The sequence below is a fragment of the Acipenser ruthenus genome, chromosome 7 (assembly GCF_902713425.1).
Source record: "Acipenser ruthenus chromosome 7, fAciRut3.2 maternal haplotype, whole genome shotgun sequence".
NCBI classification, from domain to species: Eukaryota; Metazoa; Chordata; class Actinopteri; order Acipenseriformes; family Acipenseridae; genus Acipenser; species Acipenser ruthenus.
The window spans coordinates 1,693,671-1,715,096 of record NC_081195.1 but is presented as its reverse complement, the minus strand read 5'-3'; the positions used below and the strand labels follow the sequence as shown (position 1 = coordinate 1,715,096).

Genomic DNA, 21,426 nt, shown 5'->3' with positions numbered 1-21,426 from the left:
TAATAATAATAAAACACAGAGTATATTAAATCTATTTTATTTATGTTATTATTAGATGTGTTTATTTATTCCTGCGCTGGTTGTTAATACACACCTAAACATAAAATAAATTTCACAATGCATTAATTGTGTCACACTTTTATTGTGGTGTGTGAGTTTTAATTCAAGTTTAGGACTGTGTCCAGTTATGTAGCCTCCGTACCTGTAACTGGTATTTAATATATAGAATAACTTTTAAAAGCACGGATGGGAGTCAGTGCTTTTAAAAGTTATTCTATATATTTGTATAATTAAATATTTGTAACGTGGTACATTTGCATATTAAATACAGTAATGATTTTTTATTATTATTATTATTTTTTTTTTTAAGAATGCAATGCTTTTGTTTTTTAATGCATGCCGAAACCCCAAGTTATTGTGAGTCAAATAATTACAGAACTAAAACTATTCTACACTGTAGAAACATAAATAGTAATTTTAGGAACTCGGTTAGTGACAACTGTGGCTAACCATACTACCAAAATTACTGTTACCACTATTATCTTCCGCTTATTCTGCAGTCATTACTGCACGAGCTGGTTGGTGAGCGATCCTGTGCCTTTCCCAAACTGTCTTTTTCTGGCTTGCTTTGCAAAGCTAAAGACTAGTCCGCCGGCTTTCTCAACCCGTGTTTTTTTTTTTTTTTTTTCTTACTTTCCTGCCCTTCTCTATTTATGAAAACGTCACTTCAGGTCCCTCCCTGTTTGAATCTCATTAGTTTCTTGTGTGTTTCTCCCCTGTCAATAATCCTGAATCCAGACTCTCTCTATTTCCATCCCCTCTATCTGTCAATCAGCGCCGCCATTGAACTGAAAACCACTCCGACCAACTTCAACTCACTCAATCCGAGCGGTTCAGCTCTATCTCAGGCTTCTTTTTCTGCCAAGAATCACCCTTTTTATTAGTTTGTACAAACCACCAGCCATTGGAAAACGCTTATACAGAAGCTAAAGTTTAGCTCGGGTCCAGGAACAGAGATCAAGGGTTTAAAAACTTTCTGTTTTTTGCCCCAAAATTGCTCGGGAAAATGCCGCAGCTCAACGGCGGTGGAGGGGACGATCTGGGGGCGAACGATGAAATGATCTCCTTCAAAGACGAAGGGGAGCAGGAGGAAAAAATTTCGGAGAACTCTTCAGCAGAAAGGGATTTAGCAGACGTCAAATCTTCTCTAGTAAACGAATCAGAAACTAATCAAAACAGCTCGTCAGATTCAGAGGTAAGTGGCAATGGGACCGATCGCCCCGTGTCTGTTTTATTGTAGATGTGCATTCAGTGATGTTTTGTAATATTTAATTTTGCAAACACACAATGTCGCACCGATTGTAACTTTCTTTCCCTCTCTCTCTCTTATTTTAATGCAAATCCGTGTGTTTCGTTGCATTTCAAGGCGGAAAGACGGCCTCCGCCTAGATCAGAAACTTTCAGAGACAAATCAAGAGAAAGTTTAGAGGAGGGTGAGTTTAATCACACACTTGTTGTTTTGGTCTCTCGCACGGCTTGTTAAAACTAAAGCACAGTCTTGCGTGTGTATGTGTTTTGCATTGAGGACTGTTTCTGAGATGCCAAAAAAAAACAACAACAACAAGTTTTCAAGGCACTTACAAAAGTTTTCTTCTTTTACTCCCGCCATGTTAGCAGCAAAAAGGCAAGATGGAGGTTTGTTTAAGAGCCCACCATACCCGGGCTACCCGTTTATAATGATCCCCGATCTCACAAGCCCTTACCTCCAGAATGGATCACTCTCTCCAACTGCGCGAACAGTAAGTTAGTGTTTAATTCCCTTACTATAAAAAACACACGTGATGATGGCAGTCAGATTATTTATGCATGCATCTATACCTGTGTGATTAATTGTTTAAAAAAAAAAAAAAAAAGTTTCGCAACTTTTTAAAGTTCTGTGCAATGTCATTTGTTTAGCCGCATACGCATTCTGTCGTTACGATTAATGCATTTCATAATTCATTTGGCTGCTGGAGTTTATTTTAACTTTTTATTTATTTATTTATTTATTTATTTATTTATTTATTTTTATTTCACGTACCAATACATGTTTTGCTTACTGTAGCCAGAGAATAGCTGCAGTGTATTTTGCGTTTGTACAATAGCGTGTGATTTTTTTTTTTTTTTTGTATTCCATTGCCAGTAGTATGCTGTTTATAAAATAGTTTTACTTTAAGATACATGGTTGCACTTTCTCATTTGTTTTTACACGCGATAGTGTTATATTTATTGTACGTCAAAACTGATGTAATTTAATATTTTACTTTTTTTAAATGATCTGTAAGTCCACATTCTATAGCGCAATATACCATGGTATTGTTTTTATTATAATCGTTTATAATAAAAGCAATGTAAATTTAGCTTTCTACCTGCATTTCATCATAGGTATGGATATATGATAGGTGTCGCTTCCATGCAAAATGAATGCCGAATGTGAATTGTTATTCAGTAATATTTTGTTCACAGCACACTGTATGTTTGATTTTTATACAGATTCCTGAATGCCCATAGATTATCCTTAAATTATATATATATATAAAAGTGCATTGCTGACAGTTTAAAAATGTAACTTGTTTGCGCGAATATTAGGTCATTGATTTCACTTGTTTCCAGTCCACCTAGCCCACATCATAACTATGCCCCGTGATGAAAGATATCACGTTATTTTTTGTTTTTTGAATGATTGCTTTGTTTTATAATGAATAGTAAAAAAAATAAATAAACAGTAATCCAACATCTGAATTGATACATTGGCAAAATAAAAATACAACTGAAGTGATCATAAAACGACGTCGTTTATCTAAACATGTCTGAAATTTATTTTAACCGGAAAGAGATATTTATAATATTAGAATATTTCAACCCTCCATATTATTGCTTCTACGGTTGAGTGCTCCTCATTGTCGTTATAATAATGGCGCACCTTTGAATCTTAAGCTTTTTAAAATAAGGTTTAATTAAGGCATTTATACTGAATTTAGTTAATAGCAACTATCAACTTTGCTTATATATTTTGAGCAGTGAATAATTATACATATTTAAGAGTTATCCTACAGCACACGAGTCCCAGTGGGACAATATAAATGCAATTGGGGCAATTTTCTAAAGCAAGTGCTGTTTATATATCTTTCTAATTATAAGTCCCTGCTTTAGAACTGCCATGTCTTATTATAGTGCAGTTACAGAAAGGCGTATTGTACAATTATAGGCCTACGTTTTCTTATTTTATCTAGTGTTTTTATTTTATTTATTTTTTTTTTAAGTAAAATTCAGTTATTTAATTGCATGGTGAGTTTTTAATTTATTTTTTTAAACGTGTTTTTATTTGCATTTATGGTTACAGTATATAAAGATATGATGGCTTAAAATTGCCTTTTCCCCCCCAAAGTATTACTTTTCTACTTTATCAATTTAATCAAGTGTCCTATTTATCTTGAGTGTGCAATGTATTTGCAGTCAAATTAGTGTATTTTGCACGCTTATTTTATATAATATAAATGCTGTTTTTGAATTTTTGTTTCACCGAATGCTTTGTATTTTTTGTGATAATTATGGTTATAAAATCTTATTGCAGTACAAGTTAGTAAATGATAGAAATATTGCACACTGGAAATTTAAGATAAGAATAAAAAAGAAGTATAAAATACTTAAAAAAAAAAAAAAAAAAAAAAAAGTGGTATTGCTGCCCAGTATGGGGATTATGCAGACTATTAGGAATATAAAAATAGTAATTTTCTTCTAATTAAGCTAGTCAACAAAAATATATGATTTAGTATGGCATAAGCAATTATTCAATTTGGTGAAAAATACCACATTTAAAAATAACCCTGGCTGCAGATCATCCCAGTCATATGTGCGGGCCTACATATTGATTGCAAAAAAGCTTTATAAAAACTTGTAAACAAAGCTGTCTTAATCTGTGACAATCTTATTTAACATTAAAAAAACTAAACAAACACGCTTTCAGGTTTAAATAGCACTTGTGTTTATGCCTTATTACTGTTGTCATGGTGTAATGTTTAACCCTTTGCACCTTAAACAAAAAAAAACAGATGTTACTTCTGAGTTTAATGGAGAAAAGTGTTCAAATGACCCATCCACATGAGGTGTTGTGACAGCTCTGTGTGTCACTCATTCCAGGCATATTCATGTCATGTAGTTTTGCTTAGCATTACAAAGGTCATTACATTTTAAATGGCAGGGAAAAAACAAACACAAAAATAAAATAAATACTTGGCATCCTAAAAAACTAATAAAAATGTGTCTCTTGCATTTCCTTAATGATTGTACATGGTGAGTACCTGAATCTGAGTCCGCTACACTACTATACCTTTTTGTGTTTGGCTAAACTAAATGGGCTATGTCATGGCATGCCGGTTCACTGCCACACTCGGTGCCTTTTAAAGAGGCTTTGTTTGTTAAAACCAGGAAGACTGTGAGCAGCCAAGCTGTATTACATCATTTAAACATGTATAGCGTAAATACTGCATTGAGAGAGTGATCACATGTTCACATAATAACCCAACCCTGCACTATACCAATAGCCCTTGGTATTATTTTATATTACACCTTTAAATGTTTACATTTCAACTTTAAAATAAATAAACAAATTATTTCGATGCATTTGGTGTAAATAAATAAATAAATAAATAAAAATGTAAGTCTTGATTCTTGGACAGGTTTTCGTTGTACCATCACAATGGAGAAGGCATATTTTGTTTGTTATAGTTGTATTAGCAATTGCCAGAGTGACAGCTGTAATCATTTTTTGTTTAATGCTTTGGCTTGAATTTAATAGTTCTGCAGCTCTTTATTGATATGCTTGTCCAGTAAAGGACATAGATTAGTATGTGGAAAGATGTACCGGTACGTGGAAGCTCTAAACATCAGCACTGTGCCTCCTCACTAACCGCAGCAGTAATATAAACGACAGTGTATTTGGCAGTGATAGCTGCAGATTTTTGTGATAATGTGCATTTCTGTTCCGTTACTAAAACTCTGAGGAGATTTTTCCAGCTGTCTATGGGCTGTGTTTAAGCTGGATGTTTTTGGTCTGCCCTGTGTGAGGGAGCCTGGATTTAACATGTTTCCTGCAGCACAGTGATGAGATTCCTTGAGGGGGGGGTGGGGGGGGGTTCTAATTCCTTTTAAATTTAATTTCTGCCACAGCTTATAAAGTGTTGTTCCAGTTTTGAAATGCTAGAATGTATTTTCATTTAGCAGTTTGACCATCATGCCTTGCTACAGCAGTATATTTTCAGAATCGATAGTTTAGTGCTAACTGGAGCCCCTCATTAGCTCACGGTGCGCTGGACATTTTTGCTTTCACTGCTCTTAGCAAGTCCAACGCTTGGGTCTAAACCCGTGTTTAAAGTCAATGGGTTAGTTCTGCTGCTGCAGGCAGAAACACACCTCACCAGAAATGTGCCACACTCTGGCTGGCAGGCAGCACAGGCTTGTAAATCCACAGGCTTTATTTACAGCCTGTAAGACTTCTGAAAGTTAAGATATTTGACGCCATGCTGGCCTTAAAATATCTAAGGTCTGCAGACACTGGCAATGGGTCAGGGTTTCCCTATATAATTATAAGCAGTTTGAAAAATTAAACAAACAGCACAAACCACATTCTCAAACACACTCCCGTATTAAAAAAAGGAAAATAATCATATTTTTTTATATAGTAAGTTCTCCGTAGTCACTGGCTGTTCTGTTGTTAAACAGGGTTATTCTGCTTCATTTTTAGCAGGTATTTTGGAGGTTTTTTCTTTCTCCAAACTTTGGCATTCTGTTTTTTTTTATTTTTTATATGGTTTAGTAGGTAACTGCTTTCATAAAGTCCAGTATGATTAATGAATTAAGTGTCTTTCTTCCTTCTTTATGAAGGTAATTTATTTTTCCGGGGGAAAATAAATTCTATTTAGCTGAGTAGGTTATTACATTTGCTCCAGATTTGGATTGAAAGCAGCCCTGAATTTCTGAACAGCACTGTTGCTTGTTTGTAGATAGCAGCTTGTTTAATTTACTGGGATAAGCGTAACAATAGAATTGGAATTGTCATCTGGATTGTGTGTGTGTGTGTGTGTGTGTGTGTGTGTGTGTCTGTGAGGTTGCAGCTTTGAACAGCATTGCCCGAGAGGTGAATAAAATGGGGTAAGAGGGATTTGGAGAAGGCCTGCACCTTATCAGATTGGCTCTACATGCTAATGGATCCTAATTGCTATCCACAGGGGCTTAATGGTAGCACGTCACTTTGTTTTGTGTCGGTTGTTACAGTTTGTTTAGGATATAGGCATCCTTTTGTTTTGCAAATTACTTTTTTGTTTAAAAATAATAATAATAATGATTTCCAAACATCACTTTGTGTATTTTTTTTAATTAATGAATCTCACATTGCAAGTAGTAGTACATGAATGTATTTGATGCAAAGGGGTTAAGTTTCTAACTAAAGTTTGGCACCATTAAAATACATTTGAGGCCTGGTAGGCATTAGCGGGGCACAGCACATTTTCAGAGCTTAATTAGTCCGAACTGTAATTGTTCATGGTCTGCCAATAGGAGTAATGTTCAGGAAAAGTGGAGTTGCATTAAATCGGCCTCCAGTTTTTAAAACAATAAATCACTTGCATACTTGTGCAGTGATTCTAATGGAGCCGAGACCTCTCCCATCTCGACATGTGGTAAATTGTAAAGTCAATGAATTGCAGATGTAGAGTACAGTAGGGTTTTGTAAGCAGTGTTGAATGAATGGAAAAGATTCACGCTGTAAATATTTACTGAGCAGATTGCTGGGGTTTAGCTTGCTGGGCTTCATTATCATACTTCATATGATACTGTTCACAGACTGCGCTATTTAGAAGCATCAATTCTGAAATGCACTCCGAAACCACGCTGTTTGTTTTGTGCTTTTATATTTTCTCATTGTTAATGCATTGAACAACTTATTTAATGCTCTGTCGTATTCAGGTAGACCTGTTTAATTTATGGTGTTCAAAAACAAAGAATAGCAAACTTCTTCCCATTGGTTTATGTTGATTTAAAAAATAAAACAAAATGATGTACAGTGGAACGTCGCATATCCGACCGTCACATAACCGCCCTGATCAATTAACCGCCTCGCTAAATAAATAAATATTAAAAGCAGGCTACGAGAGTAATGGCATTGGCAGCAAATGCAGCTTCCACAATGGAAACAGAAAGAAAGCGTTATAGCAATCAGCCTTTTGGTGCATTCCCCTTTAAGAGAGGCGGGTTGTGTGCGTGTGTCAGTCATTGTGTGTAGCAGTGACGTTTCAATACACCAGTCGAGAAAGCTTTTTTTTTTGTGCAATGTGTTTATATGATGGAGTGCACGCTTGCAGATATTGGCAGTGTGGTGTTGTAGCTTTTAAATGCATCTGAATTAAACAAAGCAAGCTTCATAAATGCAATGCTTACCGGCCGTTTGTTTAAAATAGCCAAAGCAATATTCAAACCGAGCTGCTTATCGGCTGTTGGCAATATCAAGAAAGAGCGCAAAGTATAAGAAAGCAGAACCAGGGAGGCAGGGACTTCTAGAGTTAAGAAAGAAGCCATCAGTTGCAGGTTACTGTACATTTTTTGTTACTGTTTTGTATTTTTTTTTTTTTAAAGCTTTACGTGGAGATGGCTAACCGCATAGCAACACTGTGTATTTGTAGCCTAATTAATCTCGTTTACGTTTGCTTACTTCTAAAGCAAAAAATTCCCCCATGTTTGAAGCAGTTTGCGTGTTGTTTTTGTTCACTAACCTATTCGCAAATCCGACTTTTTCACCTATCCGCCTATACCCCAGTCCACAGGGGGTCGGATATGCGACGTTGTACTGTATATATAAAGTTGTCTGGATTGTTTAAAGAGAATACACAGGCAGTAACCCCATTGAGTTATTGCATGTAAAAAGGGATGGTACCTCTTTTAAAAAGGGTTGGTATCTCTTTTTGTCAGTCGGTAGTTTTTCAAACTGATTGACAGTCTGCTAATAGACTTTTGGTGGCCCACATTCCTATGAGTTAGTAGGCCAAGGTGCATTGTGTTATTATACCTTCCTGAATAGGAGAACATAATTAGTGTCTGTCAAAAATGGTTATTTACCTACACTAGATCTGAGCTGTTTTTTTTTTTTTTTTAAATAGCTATTGAAATGTACTTTTTATATTAAACAGTATGTACAGTTATTTAAGCCACACTTCAAGGACAATTCAGCATAACTGAATGTTTGTTTGGGTTAGTGCGCTTATCTGTTGGGAAGAAATGTTGTGATCTGCAGGTCATTTCTACCCAGTTTCATTTCTGCAAATTGACTTTGGCTTAGCAGCCAAACACTGGGCCCCTAAGTTATGCATTTCCATAACGCTTGAATACAAAGATTGCTCTGTACATCTGGAAGACAACGTTTGTCAGCTCTGTTAAATATAGTCTACAGGCACAGACTGTTACTCAAAACATGGAAAATAAATTATTCATTCTACGTGTGGGGAGCAAAGGGTATTAATGAGTATAATAGTACGCCCTGGGTAAGAGTGTCTGCTAAGAAATAAATAATAACAGTGAAAAAATATATGTTGTAAAAATAAAAAAGAAAAAAAAAAAAATTAGCTGTAAATGTGAGAAGTAAAATAATTAAAATGTGCAATACACGTTTGCATACACATGTCTTCAATAGCATGATTTTGTATAGCTTGTACTGTTTAAAACTTCTAGGCAAGCCTTTTCTAGAAGCACTGAATCTAAGTGTCTTGCAATTGTATATAAAAGTATCCTAGAGCCACAAGATGTGATGTACATATCCCAAATATGACAAACCTGCACCCTTCATTGTATTGTATTGCCTGGTAAGCTTGTGAAGGTCAGCTGTTACGTCTCCACTTTGGGGACTGACAGAGGGCTGTACTGTTACAAGGTGAAAGGGTAACTGATGCGTCTGCGTTCGTTCAGAAATGAAAAATGAAGAGTGATATTAAGGTAGATCCTAAAAAGGAATAAACTGGGACATGAGAATCTAAAACTATAAATGGAAAGTATGCACCATAAAAAATGAATGCCCACAGTTCAAACCTCATCAAATACATTGTTAGGTGGCACTGATACTGATACTGAACAAGAAAAGAGCACTAAATAAACCCGGCTTGTGAATTTACACACGGGCACACACACAGTATAGAAGTGCCTTGACAAAGACGACTGCTTTTCTCTCTCTCTCTCTCCTTTTTTAAAATGAAACCCTTGAATAAACAGTTGAGTGGACACCTGGATTGATGCTGCAGGCTGTGGGGGCTAGTGGTTGGCAGAGGTGCCGCAGGTTCAAATGTGCTGGTGTTTTAGTTGTTTTGTTTTTTTTTTTGTTGGAAGATGTGCAACCTTGTATAAAACTGTGTTTCCACCCACCTTACAGTAACAATGTGAGATCCGTTGAGGGATCCTCTTTTAGGCCTTCACTGTGTCGCTGTATGAATTCTGTATGTAGCTGACGCTGTAAGAACTCTGTGGCTGCAGTGCCAGTGAAAAGGCTTGACATGCTCCTTTTTTTCCGGCTTTGAAGCAGTTGGTAGCGAAGTGAATGAAAATTGCTCGGATGAAAGAAAAAGGAGGAACTTGTGAATGTTGCATTCGGTGTCGGGAGCTCGAAAGTGCTTTCAAGGGAGAGCAGTTCTCAGGCCAAACATTGCAGGCTCGCAGAGAACTTCGTCCAGGACACAAAAGGTGTTTGAATGGGGCGCATAATTGCTGTTAATGTCACGGTAATGAGAGCGCGCTCAGTTCCTGCTTAGATGTCCAAAGAATAGATCCTTTAGGGATCAGATTTATCTTTTTTCACAAGGAAAGGGGGGACGGGGGGACAAGGCTATTGCCAGGTTTGACAGACGAGCCATGTGAGTGGGTTAGTTTCATTTAACTGATTTAAGTCTCGCTCGTTCCATGCCCTTACTGACTACAGATGGATTCATAAAGTCCCACTTCCCTTCCCTAACTTCTGTTCTTAAGAAAAACAAAAAAGGATTCTATTGCAGTCCTGGAATTGCAGTGGACTTTTATTTGAAACTGAACAGTCGTGAGTAATTTTAGTGTTGTGCGCCTCTCTTTTAAAAAGAAGCGCCCTGGGAATTGTATTCAGCTTTATTCAGTTTTGCATTTTGCATGAAGCATGGTGAGGGGTTTTATAGACTAGGAACAGGAGTGTTATTGGTTTTGCCAAGGGTGCTGTTTGTTACCCTATTGGGATGTATTTGGCAGTAAGAAGTCCTGAATTTACAATGTAAAAAGCACACATGTGCCTAACAGCTTTAGAGACCTGAAGACTCCCAGATGGATCATTCAGGACCAGCATGTTGAATGTTACATGTTTTCATACGCGATCATTTCTGTAACTTATTTTGTGGCTATTTTAGGAATAATTAAACTTTCCTTCTTCTAATATTAGTCTAGCACCCTATTCGGGTGAAATAATTATATTTTTTCTTGTACAAAATTGTATTTCTGAAGAGAGATATGATTCAGTGTCTTATGTAATCCTGCTATAATTGGCCTTTTAGCAACAACAACACCAAAAAAAAAATAGTGCAGCGTTTCTTTCACAAAAAGGGCCTCCTCCTACAAGAGACTCTCTGGGCGCCCTCTAGACATTTCACATTTCAAAATAAAGATCATCGATAACCTGCAGTACAGTTACAGTAACAGGTCCTGTACCACCAGCTTAAGAATAATTGGGAAAAAGGCATTTCAGTTATCTCTTGTACCATTTGTGTGTCCAGTTTAGTTTTGGTTTTGTTTACTGGGAAAATACATGAAGATAACCTTGGTTTTTTCAGATCCAGAATGCTGAGGTGCCTTACAAGATGTACTGTAGCATTTGTTCTTCTCACAAATATGCGCTACGACTGTAGATTAAATTCAGAGTGAAATTCCATTTGACATTGAATTACGGTAAATTAGCTGGCAACAATATTAAATCAGCTGGGAATAAACAGGACTGAAAGATACATTGTAAAAACGAAGGCTACAAGATGCATTGGTGGCCGATGTTTTATATTTGTAATGCTCCTAATTAAAGTTGTAGTTGCTGTTTGATTAAATCCAAGGACAGATGGGGGATTATAAGATGATTGTCAGTATGTTTGCTTGTCAAAATGCTACATTCTTATTTACACAAAAGGTGAATGCGCTTGTTTTTCCAAATGCAGAAATACATTAATTTACTAAGCGTAGGATTAGGGTTGGATTTAGCATGAAATATTGCAAACGTTGACGTGCATTAAATTGACGAAGGCTAATGAAATCCAATCCAGTTTGATAGACTACACGTGAATGGAAGTACTCTGGGCTGGGTACTCTGGGCTGCGAAACAAAGAAAAGGACTGAATGGTTTAGGGTGAAGGAAAGCTTTCCCCTTTCTCTTCATTTTTTGTGTAAATTAAATGTAGTGCATTGAAGACCTGAATGAAGAAGTTGGTGCTGCACTCTGTACAGATGTGCTACCTTAACAGTTCATATTGTATAGTTCGTATAAGAATCTAGACTATAACGTGTGTAAAGATTTAAAATTTGCTGTTCTAGTTCTGAATTAAGATTTAATTAACACAGGCACTGATTAACAAGTACATTGATAACAAATAGACTGTTACCTGTAATGTTCCCTGTCTCACGGTCTTTAGAACATATTTAATTTTTTTAATTTTTTTTATACTGTTTTAATATGTGAAATTCTTTCCAGGTGACTGTCTGATACCTGAAATATATTCAGTGTTAGAAAGCATAAGGACATGTTCATTTATAAGCAGGAATGGTATCAACTTCAACTTCTTCGGACGAAGATTACAAATAATGTATACATTGTCTGAAAAGCTGTGAAGAAAGTAGAGAACAACCAGTGTTCTGGGAGCATACTAGTCCTGAAATATAATGGCCATTGTTGTACTTGCAGAGCCTTTTTACAAATATGTATTATAAGCAACCCAGGGAAGGCTGTGCTGTTTAAGTTGGGTACATTTCCTGAGCCACTAGAAAAAGGAGAGTTACTTTTATTTATATAGCTGAATTGTTTCTTGTGGCTTGTGTGACTAATGTATTACTGTTTAAATACACACACAAAACAAAACAAAAAAAACTATACCTTCACGATTCTGTACAGGACTTATACAGTTTAATAGCCTCAATCTTGTAATTAGTTTTCAGTACCAGAAGCTTGACTTAAGTTTAGGGGGCTTGTGTTTTCTGAAACAGTAAGAAGCATTGGCAGCAGCAATGCCTTCTCTGCAAGCATTTGCAGGTGCAAAGAGTTTGTGATCATAATGGGCCTGCCCGCTTTGGACTGTCGGCTGTTCCAGTCAGTATTGTTGATGATTGAAGCTAAAGAATTGTGAGCACAATTCATCTTCATGAGCAGGGAGCGCGGGGTCTGAACTGCGCTGACTGGGAGCAGACGTTGACATACGGGCCGTCGTCGTACTAATTGTTGTTTGAATTACCTGTTATGATCCGATGACAAATCTCCTACACTCCTGCCACTGGAGCAGAAAATGTAGCTGGAATTGGCATGATGTTAGCAAGTGTAAACTGGACTTCAACAAGATGGATAAATGCAATTATTGGGCAGACCTGGAGAGAGAAAATCCATTTAAATCTCGTAATGTTAAGCAGAGCCGTGGTTAATTCATTTGGCCAATTTGCGGGTGATGTACGAGTGTCAGAGAGCATTAGTCAGAGAGAGAACGGGCTGGAAGAGATGCACTGTGGCAGTTTTGGGCTTATTTCTTGCCGTTTCAGCGGGTAATGCAAATGGATCGGGCGGGCTGAAATGACAAAAAGATGCACTTGCTGCAGATGGGCTGTGCAAATGAGCCAATGAAAAGTCCATGAGGCAGAAAGAGTGGCTCTGTTGTCTTGAACTACTATTGATAGCTTGAATCAATAGAGAAGTGACTGGGCCTCCACTGTATTAGAATTTGCATTTGTGCAAAGCTTTTACTCGTGCTGGGGTTTCTCTGTGCAGGGAATGTCTGTTTGCCAAGTATAACTGACTCAGTTTGACATTCGTACTCGGAGTGAACTTTAGAACCAGGGTTCATTGCTGCTTGCAATTAGGTTACAATACAATGTCTTCTAGGCATGCCATTCTGCTCTTCAGCTTGAGAACATAGCTGCACTAATGCAATTTACTTGTTGATGAATTTCATTTTTCTATTTTTTTTTTTTTTTTTTTTTAACCATGGATACAGTCTGTGACTGAGCCTAAAGCTTGTTTTTTACGTGGTCAAAACCAGAATTAAGCCATCGACAGAGCAGTGACTTTGTTGGTTTGTTTGCCAAGTAGTAAGTTGGTTGGCTTTTGATCTGTTGGAGTGGCTGTATATTTTAGGGATCATGATTGATACAATTTAAATCAGAATGCGTTACACATTTTGTAAATGTCTTTATTGAACTTTGTGCTAGTCCCTGGGCTTACAGTATCAGATTGGCCTTTTTGTTTTCTAAAGGGTCGTTTTTAAAGTGTAGTTCCTGATTTCTGTGTTTGATGCAGCAGATGATAGAATGTAGCAGCAACATGCCTGTGCTTTGTGAAAGCATCCGATGCTGCCTCCTGTAACAGCTTGCAGTGTGATGTAAGCAGCTGTGTTTAAACTGTTGCAGTGCTATGAAAAAGCGGTATGCAAAACAGTGGTTACTGTAAAAGACGAAAAAGAAAGGCAGTCGGTTTACAGTTGGAAACCACAGATTCGAAGTGTGTTGGGTTTTGATTTCTAAAAGATCATGGGTTTGTTATCAACAGTTAGAGGGTTTTACTGTATGCATGCGCTATAGTTCATATTAACTGTACTCTGGTTAAAGACTTGGTTTGTGGTTTTGTCTACAAAGTGCACTGTATGTCACTTGACAGACAGTTGAGCGGTTACTAATGCAAGCTGCTGAAAAGCTTTACCGCCCTTTAAGCAGAGGCAATATGCCTAATACCATTAGACACTGTAATTTCTGTAATTGTCACAGCTTTAAGACTGAGCGCTTCATGTGGCGATATTGACGCTTTGTCACACGATAGTTAACCCTTTCCCTTGGCAGCTGGTAGCCACAAAAATGACCCGTCAACTTCTGAAATCAGACAGCAATAATGATTTCTGACAGCTCTCACGAAGCAGCCCACAGAAACGGCTGATGACAGGATTTGCCTGTGATGTAATTGCAAAGGGATGGATTTATCCATCTCTTTGTTTAGTTGCTGTGGAAGGGGGGCGGGGGAGGGGATCTCCTATAATCCCTGTGATTTCTTGAAGTGATTCTCACTATTTCTTCACTGCTCCTCCTCTTGAGCTGGTCAGACCAGTTTACTGTTTCAAGATTGAATGAATCAGCACAGTTTTAATTTGCCATTGGGAATGGGCAGTTGAATAGAGGTGGCATTTGAATTTGTGGCACTTGTCGTTTGGGTACTCTTTCACTTTCAAATGTAAAAAAACAGCTCATTAAAAGTGAGTTTCCAAAAAGAAAATAGCCTAGATTTCTATATTGTGCATTTTCCCAGTTATGGTCTGTAGAGTCTAAGAGTTTTTCAATATAAGTTTTAATGGACTTGTATGGCTGGCGTCGCCTATCTTGTCTCCGCCACGAGCTGTGGGACTATCTGTGTAACTGCAGTTATTTAGATTTCCCCAAACCAATACGTTACTCTTAGAACCACCACCCTGGAGTACAATCCCCCCTGTCAAGAATGAATCCAACCTTAACCTCTCTCAATCTAAAGGTGTGTACTGTATGCTAGATTGGAACTGGACCATTCAGCTGGTTCAGTGACTGGAAGACTGGCTTTAATAGTAGTGGGTGCTCTGGCTCATTTTGAGTGTGCATGCTCTTATTTTCTGTTCCGGTCCTCTGATCCAGTTAGTATGCCGTTCCTGTTCATTGTAGGGGATTCTTGCATTGTATCTCATTGCTGTACAGTGTTATGTATTGGCACTCCCTTGCTGTACCTAGATTGATTGTGATGTATGATTTGTTGCACTGGACCTGTGGCCTCAAATTCTGAAACCACCCCCCCCTACCCCACCCCCCCGAATTGTTTTCTACGACCATTGGCAGTGCAACCATATACTTGAGTAACTTGTTTGCTCAGTGTTTGAGCAAGATTAAACCCCAGAAACTCCCAAAAGACAATGCGGTATTGTTTAAGCCTAACATATACAGTTTCGTCTTTTGAAATGGTGCTGATGATTTTGCTAAAATTAGGCATTGATTTTCTTGTGGCTCTGTTCCGTGGAAGTGAGTGTTTCACTAAAAGTAGACCAGTTACCTTGTTTAACTATGTTTGCCAGAAGGACGTATGCTGTGTTAAGCTGCTTTCTTCTACTTTCTTTCAGTAGGTGGCACAAAATAAACCACAATGGAATACTAGGCCTACAAGCTAGACATTAGTAAACATGTTAATTGGGCATTATATCGTGAAGAGACTCGGTGTGTTTACCTCCTGACATTAAAGATATACGTAATTAAGTAATGGTCAGTCTGAGAAGTCCAGTCTGTCTTCTATGGTATAGTAGATAGCTAGCTAGATATTGGAATAATGAATGCAGTCTTTGAAATGCATGTAGAACCAGACTCGAGGCACAGTTTCTGTCCCTGGTAATCCTGTTTTAACTCATATTCCACATGCAGTTTTGTTTTGACTCTAAGGATCAGTTTCCCTTGGCTTTTATCCAGAAACAAGTCTGGCTTTTTTCAGCCTTCTGTAAAACCAATACGAAGGCTGTGTATTACCTGAAATTGGATTTAATTTGTGATCTCCTTGCATATAGTAAACAGACCACCAAACGCGGCGTCAGTGAGTTCAGCAAGATCATGCATTTTATTTTATTAAAGCTGTTTTATGTACTTGAAATTGGTACAGTATGAATCCAGCGCTCAAATGGAGAGGGAGGGTTAATGTTAAGACTGTGAAACATTCCTAGATTGATTTGAGTCACTATTTTTCATTTAAAATGAGGTCATCATAACCATAGCTGTTTGAGTCATGAACCATTTCTGAATCTACATGTCAATTTCACACCCTCAATGAAGGTCCAAAATGTGACTTTCTTTCCAAGGCTTTAAAAGTAGTAATAGAGTCCAATATGTACGTGATATTACGTACATATTGGACAGAGGCGGTGAACTCTGGCTGATTTATAAGAGCCCACAGCAGCTGTGACACTGCAATTCTTTAGCTCGTCACAAACTCACTTCACTCCTGTGTTAATCTTTACAGTATTATTGCTCAATAGCTGCTGTAAGATTCTTGAGACATAAAAAATGAGAAGTGAAATACTTCCTACAGTGGCACTTCTTTTTAAGAGAAGTACTTTTGATAACTTGCTATGATACGATACCAGAGCAGAAACATATGATTTAGCGGCTTTACATTTTCTCCCTCAACCCCCTCCATATGTGTCCCTGATCTTCCAGATTTTCACTCCCTACTTTCCAGAACCTAGAAATGACACCGGCCACAAGTCACTGAGAGCTCTGATTAGCTCCCGAAACTGGCAATAAGTCGATTGCTTTACAGAGATGATGTAAGCCTTTACCCTGAGGTACATCAGGTTGGATTTCTCATGCTTTATCTTGTAAAGCCTTAATTAACAGCTGGTTTGGTTTGAGTTCTCCCGGATCTGACTAAAGGATTATGCCCCATTCTCCTGTGAGTCAATCTAGTTTGATTTATTGCAGGTCTATCGAAAAAGATCAATGAAAGCTCTTTGAAAGTAAAGCCTTAATCGGTCTTTGCCCGTGTGTGTGTGTGTGTGTGTGTGTGTGTGTGTGTGTGTGTGTGTGTGTGTGTGTTTTGTTTTAACTTGTCAGTGACCAAGGATGTTCACATAAGAGCCTACAGTACAGTCCTTTTTCTCCTGTTGGCAAACTTCCAAAGCTAACCAAACTGAGACTTGCTGTGCGAACACTCACGTACACACCTACACTCCTACACTTTACATTTGACTTACAATATGCATTTTAGTGCATCAGCTTTTCTACTTGCCAAAAACACTTTCTAATACAGTATATAAATTCCAGTCAGCATTTACTACGGAGATTCTGTACATCAGTTGCATTCTCAGCTGTAATAAGCACAAATGCCAGGAACAATTCAGAAGTGTTCCAATACATAAAGTGCCGTGATTACTGTACATAACATACTTTTCATGGTGACAATTCAGAACACTGTTTTCGTATCAAGTGCATTGTCTTTCTGTAGATCAGCATCAATCGCAATTCAATATGCTGTTTCTGTACAGCACGTCATACTGTATGTGCGAGCTGAGACCATGCAAAGAGACTGTATGGTAATATAATACCAGTAATTGCACAACAGAGGGTTCGGCAGTACTTCTGCGGTCACCCTTGTGTGGGATTCTTCTTTATCTTGGTGTGAGCGTGCCGTACGGGGGCTGCATTTAACATCATGCTTTTTGGAGCCTCTTTGATGCAGGTGGACAATAACCGGTTGCCATGGAGAAGATGCAAGTCTCTTTGCTGTGGGTAACCTTTCACCTGCCCATGGCTGCTGTACTTTAGCAAGAAAGATCTGTTACAGTGCCCTTATCTAATATACCACATGTAGAAGAGGGAACATACAGTAAGCCTTGCATTGAATAATAGTGGACTAATTCTAATTCAATTAGATTCCTTCATATTAATAACATTAGAAAAGGGATTATAGGAAAGTATTCATTCATTGAATAAACAATTTATTTAATTTAAAAAACACCTCATTTACCCACTCCTCATTTAAAAGGCTAATGTGTTGTGATTAGATAACGTGCAGTATTATTATTATTATTTATTTCTTAGCAGTACAATATCGTATGATAAATTGGTTAAAAATTAGAAAAAATTTATATATATATATATATATATATATATATATATATATATATATATATATATTAATGTTTTAAAGTGGATCTCAGCTGTAATTTAATTTTTAAATACAGTAGGAAAGAGAATTTAACAAGATGCTGGCTGTTGCGTTGAAACGAGATACCAAGACAGGGTGTGTGTGTGTGTGTGTGTGTGTATATGTATATATAGAGATATATAGATATATATATATATAGATATATATATATATATATATAGATATATAGATATATAGATATAGATATATATATCTATATCTATGTAGATATATATCTCTATCTATCTATCTATCTATCTATCTATCTATCTGGGTGTGAGTTTTCCGTCTATAGGGACGTTTCTTGTATTACTTTACATATCCGTATAAACTATTTGTTTGTAGTTTTATAATTAGCCCCTAGGTGGCGAACGTCATTTCTGTTCATTCTCATTTATTGCACTCTTTTTTCTAACCACATTATCATTGACTGCGTGGCTGTATGATGGAGGTTAAGCTTGGCGGATTCCACTAGCACAAGCAACAAAGTCGTCATGCCAGTCTTCTTAAAACACGGAGCTGACACAGCTCTCATTCATAAATCTGTGAAAAACAAATGCCATTGGCAGTGGTGTGAAGAAAGAGATTCTTTAAATAGGCCGTATGGACAGTGGGTACGTAAAAATGACGTTCCTGGGCTGCGTTTTTGTATTGTTGGTAACCGCTGTCTGAATTATGGAAGCAGTGGCAAAAAGGCCCTTTTTCAAATTATTCTCAGCACAGCTAAGTAACCAAACCCTTACATGCACCGAGCCAACTACAGGGAGGATAGGCACAACAGATCGAGTAGATACTAACGTTACTAACGTGTGCGTATGTTAGTGAACACTGTTTGGCATTTTCTATTCCAGATCTAATTGATTTCTGCAAGCCAGTTGCAGAGGACAAAAAAGCACTTGGTAAACTACACGTGTCAAGGAAGTGTGGGCCATACGCAAACACACATGGGCTGGCAAAGGCGTTAAAAACACATGTTTATCATTAAATGTAGAAGAAGCCACTAACAAGATCATCAATACGTAAATAAATAAATAAAGATCATAGTATACGTGCAACTGTTATAATATAAGCTGCTAAAAAAATTCCATCTCTCCATGCTCGGCTGGTTACATGTTCAGTCTTGATTACTTTGCTTATATATAAGCAAAATGACATTTTCCCCTGTTCCTCCCTCCTAAACAGAGCTTTCATTGTCCCAGACTCTGATTTCTTCCTAAAGGCCTTGGCTTGCACACTGTTTGTGTAACATGACTACTGTTCTAAGGCACTACTGGGCAGGCCCAGTGTAGCTCCAGATTGTAACAGGAGTCGCTCGCTGATGGTTAACGTTATTATTTCCTCCTGGGGACTGTCAGTCAGTGCATATAATTTAATCAGCCTTTAGTAATTAAAGTATTGGTACATGAAAATGTAGTGCTTACAAGTCCATTGAGAGGCACAATAGCAGGAGAGGTATACAAGACTGCTAAGGTGTGGTGAGAAAGGCCCAGGACATTAACTCTTTAAGACATGCAGACACTTTTACAATGTAAAACCCCATTAGTAACGCAATCCTCGAAATTGGTGCTCGGGGTTGCAATTAAATGCCTGCCTGAACAATGCGCAGCTTGATAATATACTACTGTTTAAATCACACACTTGCTTGATTTGAGGAGTCTGATTTTAAAGCCTCTAGGATTTCAGTGGTTAGCCTTATTCATCCTTTGTCATGGAGCCACAGTGATGTTGGTGTTCAATTGATTCTAATGACACGTTTTCCAGAAGGATATTTCAGTGTCTATCTAATGGCTTATGTTGTAGTACAAGTTGTTATTCTTCTTATTACCTGCATGAAAACCTCAGGGTGAGAATTTCAATTTTCGTTCAGTAATCAGTGATATAGAAACAATAGGCACTCCTGTGTGAAAATGTTAGACCACTTTGTGCTTTAATTAGGCATCTTAAACAAGTTAAAAAAAAAAGTCTTAATTTTACCATTTGTGACTGTGTTCTTTTTCTTTTACTATTTTAACTTAATTGCATGTGTAGCCTATTAAAGTCATCAATTAAATTAGGCAATTTGTCTATTTTGACAAATTTCCAAGATTTTCATGTGCAGTGGTTTGATTTCATATGCACAACAAATCAAAACAGAAGCAATGGAGTGTTCTAATGAAGGTGTACACTGCTGTATATGGATTGTGTGTTCTACTGTAGTTAGCTCTTGATTTTAGTGAGGTTTATTTTATTTGTTTGCTTATTTATTTATTTATTACATTATTTTAGTGCACCCAATTATTTTACCCCTGATTTTTTTTTTTTTCTCCCCAATTTGGAATGTCCAATTATTTTTTCCCCTCACCGCAGCAATTCCCCACACAGTGGACGTCCTTCTATCGCACGACCAAGCGTGCTTCATCTTTTACATCCAGGAACTCGAGAGCAGATGTCGGCGAGCTACCTGCCTCTGGAGGACAAAGCAGGGTTCTCTGTAGCGCGATGAGAAACAGTCCCTGCTGGTTTTGCCTCCCTAACCCACGGGAGGCGATTTTGCACAGCCAGGACTCTCCCCTGCGCTGTATGACTCGCCCTGCACGCCACGTGGCCGTGGTTTTACCAGGTGAGCCACTCTGAGACCTGTCAGGTTTATTGTAAACCTAGCTTCTGAGTGGCGCCCTCGAATCCCTTTACTGTAGCCATCCCTACAGGGTAGCATCTGTTCATGAGCTGCAGTGTGCACCCTTCACAACTCCTGCCTGTCAGTACCTGCTTCTTTTTTGTCTACCCCAGTAGCCTGGGCATGCTTAACCAGTTCTTGGATATCACATAGTACCCCTACCCCCCTCACCCCCTCCTCCACAACCAATCTAGTGTGATTAAGATGTGCAAGTGAATGTTGTCATGACAAGAATAAACTCCCGTACTGTGACTCTAGCTCAAGGCACTGGAGTTCGCTGGGTAAACTTACTGTCAAGGTATTGCATCACCACTCTAGCAGCACAGACAGAGTTGTATCTTGTAGCTCGCATTGTAGCGCCCACCAGCTGAACCTCAGCAGTGACAGGAGTGGAGAGAAATCAAACCAGCCTTCGGGGTGCACAGCTGAGCCAGCCTCCCCTGTTTGAGCAGGGAAACCATTCAGAACTCTGAACACAAAATCAGACGACAGTCAGACCAGTAAAAAAAAAAAAAAAAAAACAAAAAAAAACCATTGCAGTTTAAGCAGTTGGGAGGTTAAAACCTGCAGATATTTGGAAATAAAGTTTATATATATATAAACTTTATATATAATATATATATATATATATATATATAACCTCCAACCTCCACACCTCACCCTCTCTTAACAGGAGTCCCCCAAGGGTCAGTCTTGGGTCCTCTCCTGTTCTCTCTCTACACCCGCTCCCTGGGTCCCCTCATCGCATCCTATGGTTTCTCATACAATTTCTATGCTGATGATGCTCAGATTTTCCTTTCCT

The 21,426-nt window shown here is 37.9% G+C and overlaps 1 protein-coding gene across 49 annotated transcripts in view; it reads left to right on the top strand.

The window, feature by feature from the left end:
* Window positions 1–731: 731 nt before the first annotated feature.
* LOC117415317 (transcription factor 7-like 2) overlaps window positions 732–21,426 on the top strand; it is a 95,149-nt gene continuing 74,454 nt past the window's right edge. For 8 of the 49 annotated variants that reach the window (XM_059026086.1, XM_059026077.1, XM_034025488.3 and 5 more), the window contains exons 1-3: window positions 737–1,255; window positions 1,427–1,493; window positions 1,675–1,799. In XM_059026086.1, coding sequence (XP_058882069.1) covers window positions 1,067–1,255; window positions 1,427–1,493; window positions 1,675–1,799 — 381 coding nt within the window. In that variant the 5' untranslated portion in view covers window positions 737–1,066. Of the gene's footprint in view, window positions 1,256–1,426; window positions 1,494–1,674; window positions 1,800–21,426 lie in introns of all 49 variants that reach the window. The other 41 variants (XM_059026094.1, XM_034025505.3, XM_059026098.1 and 38 more) reach the window with 10 other exon arrangements.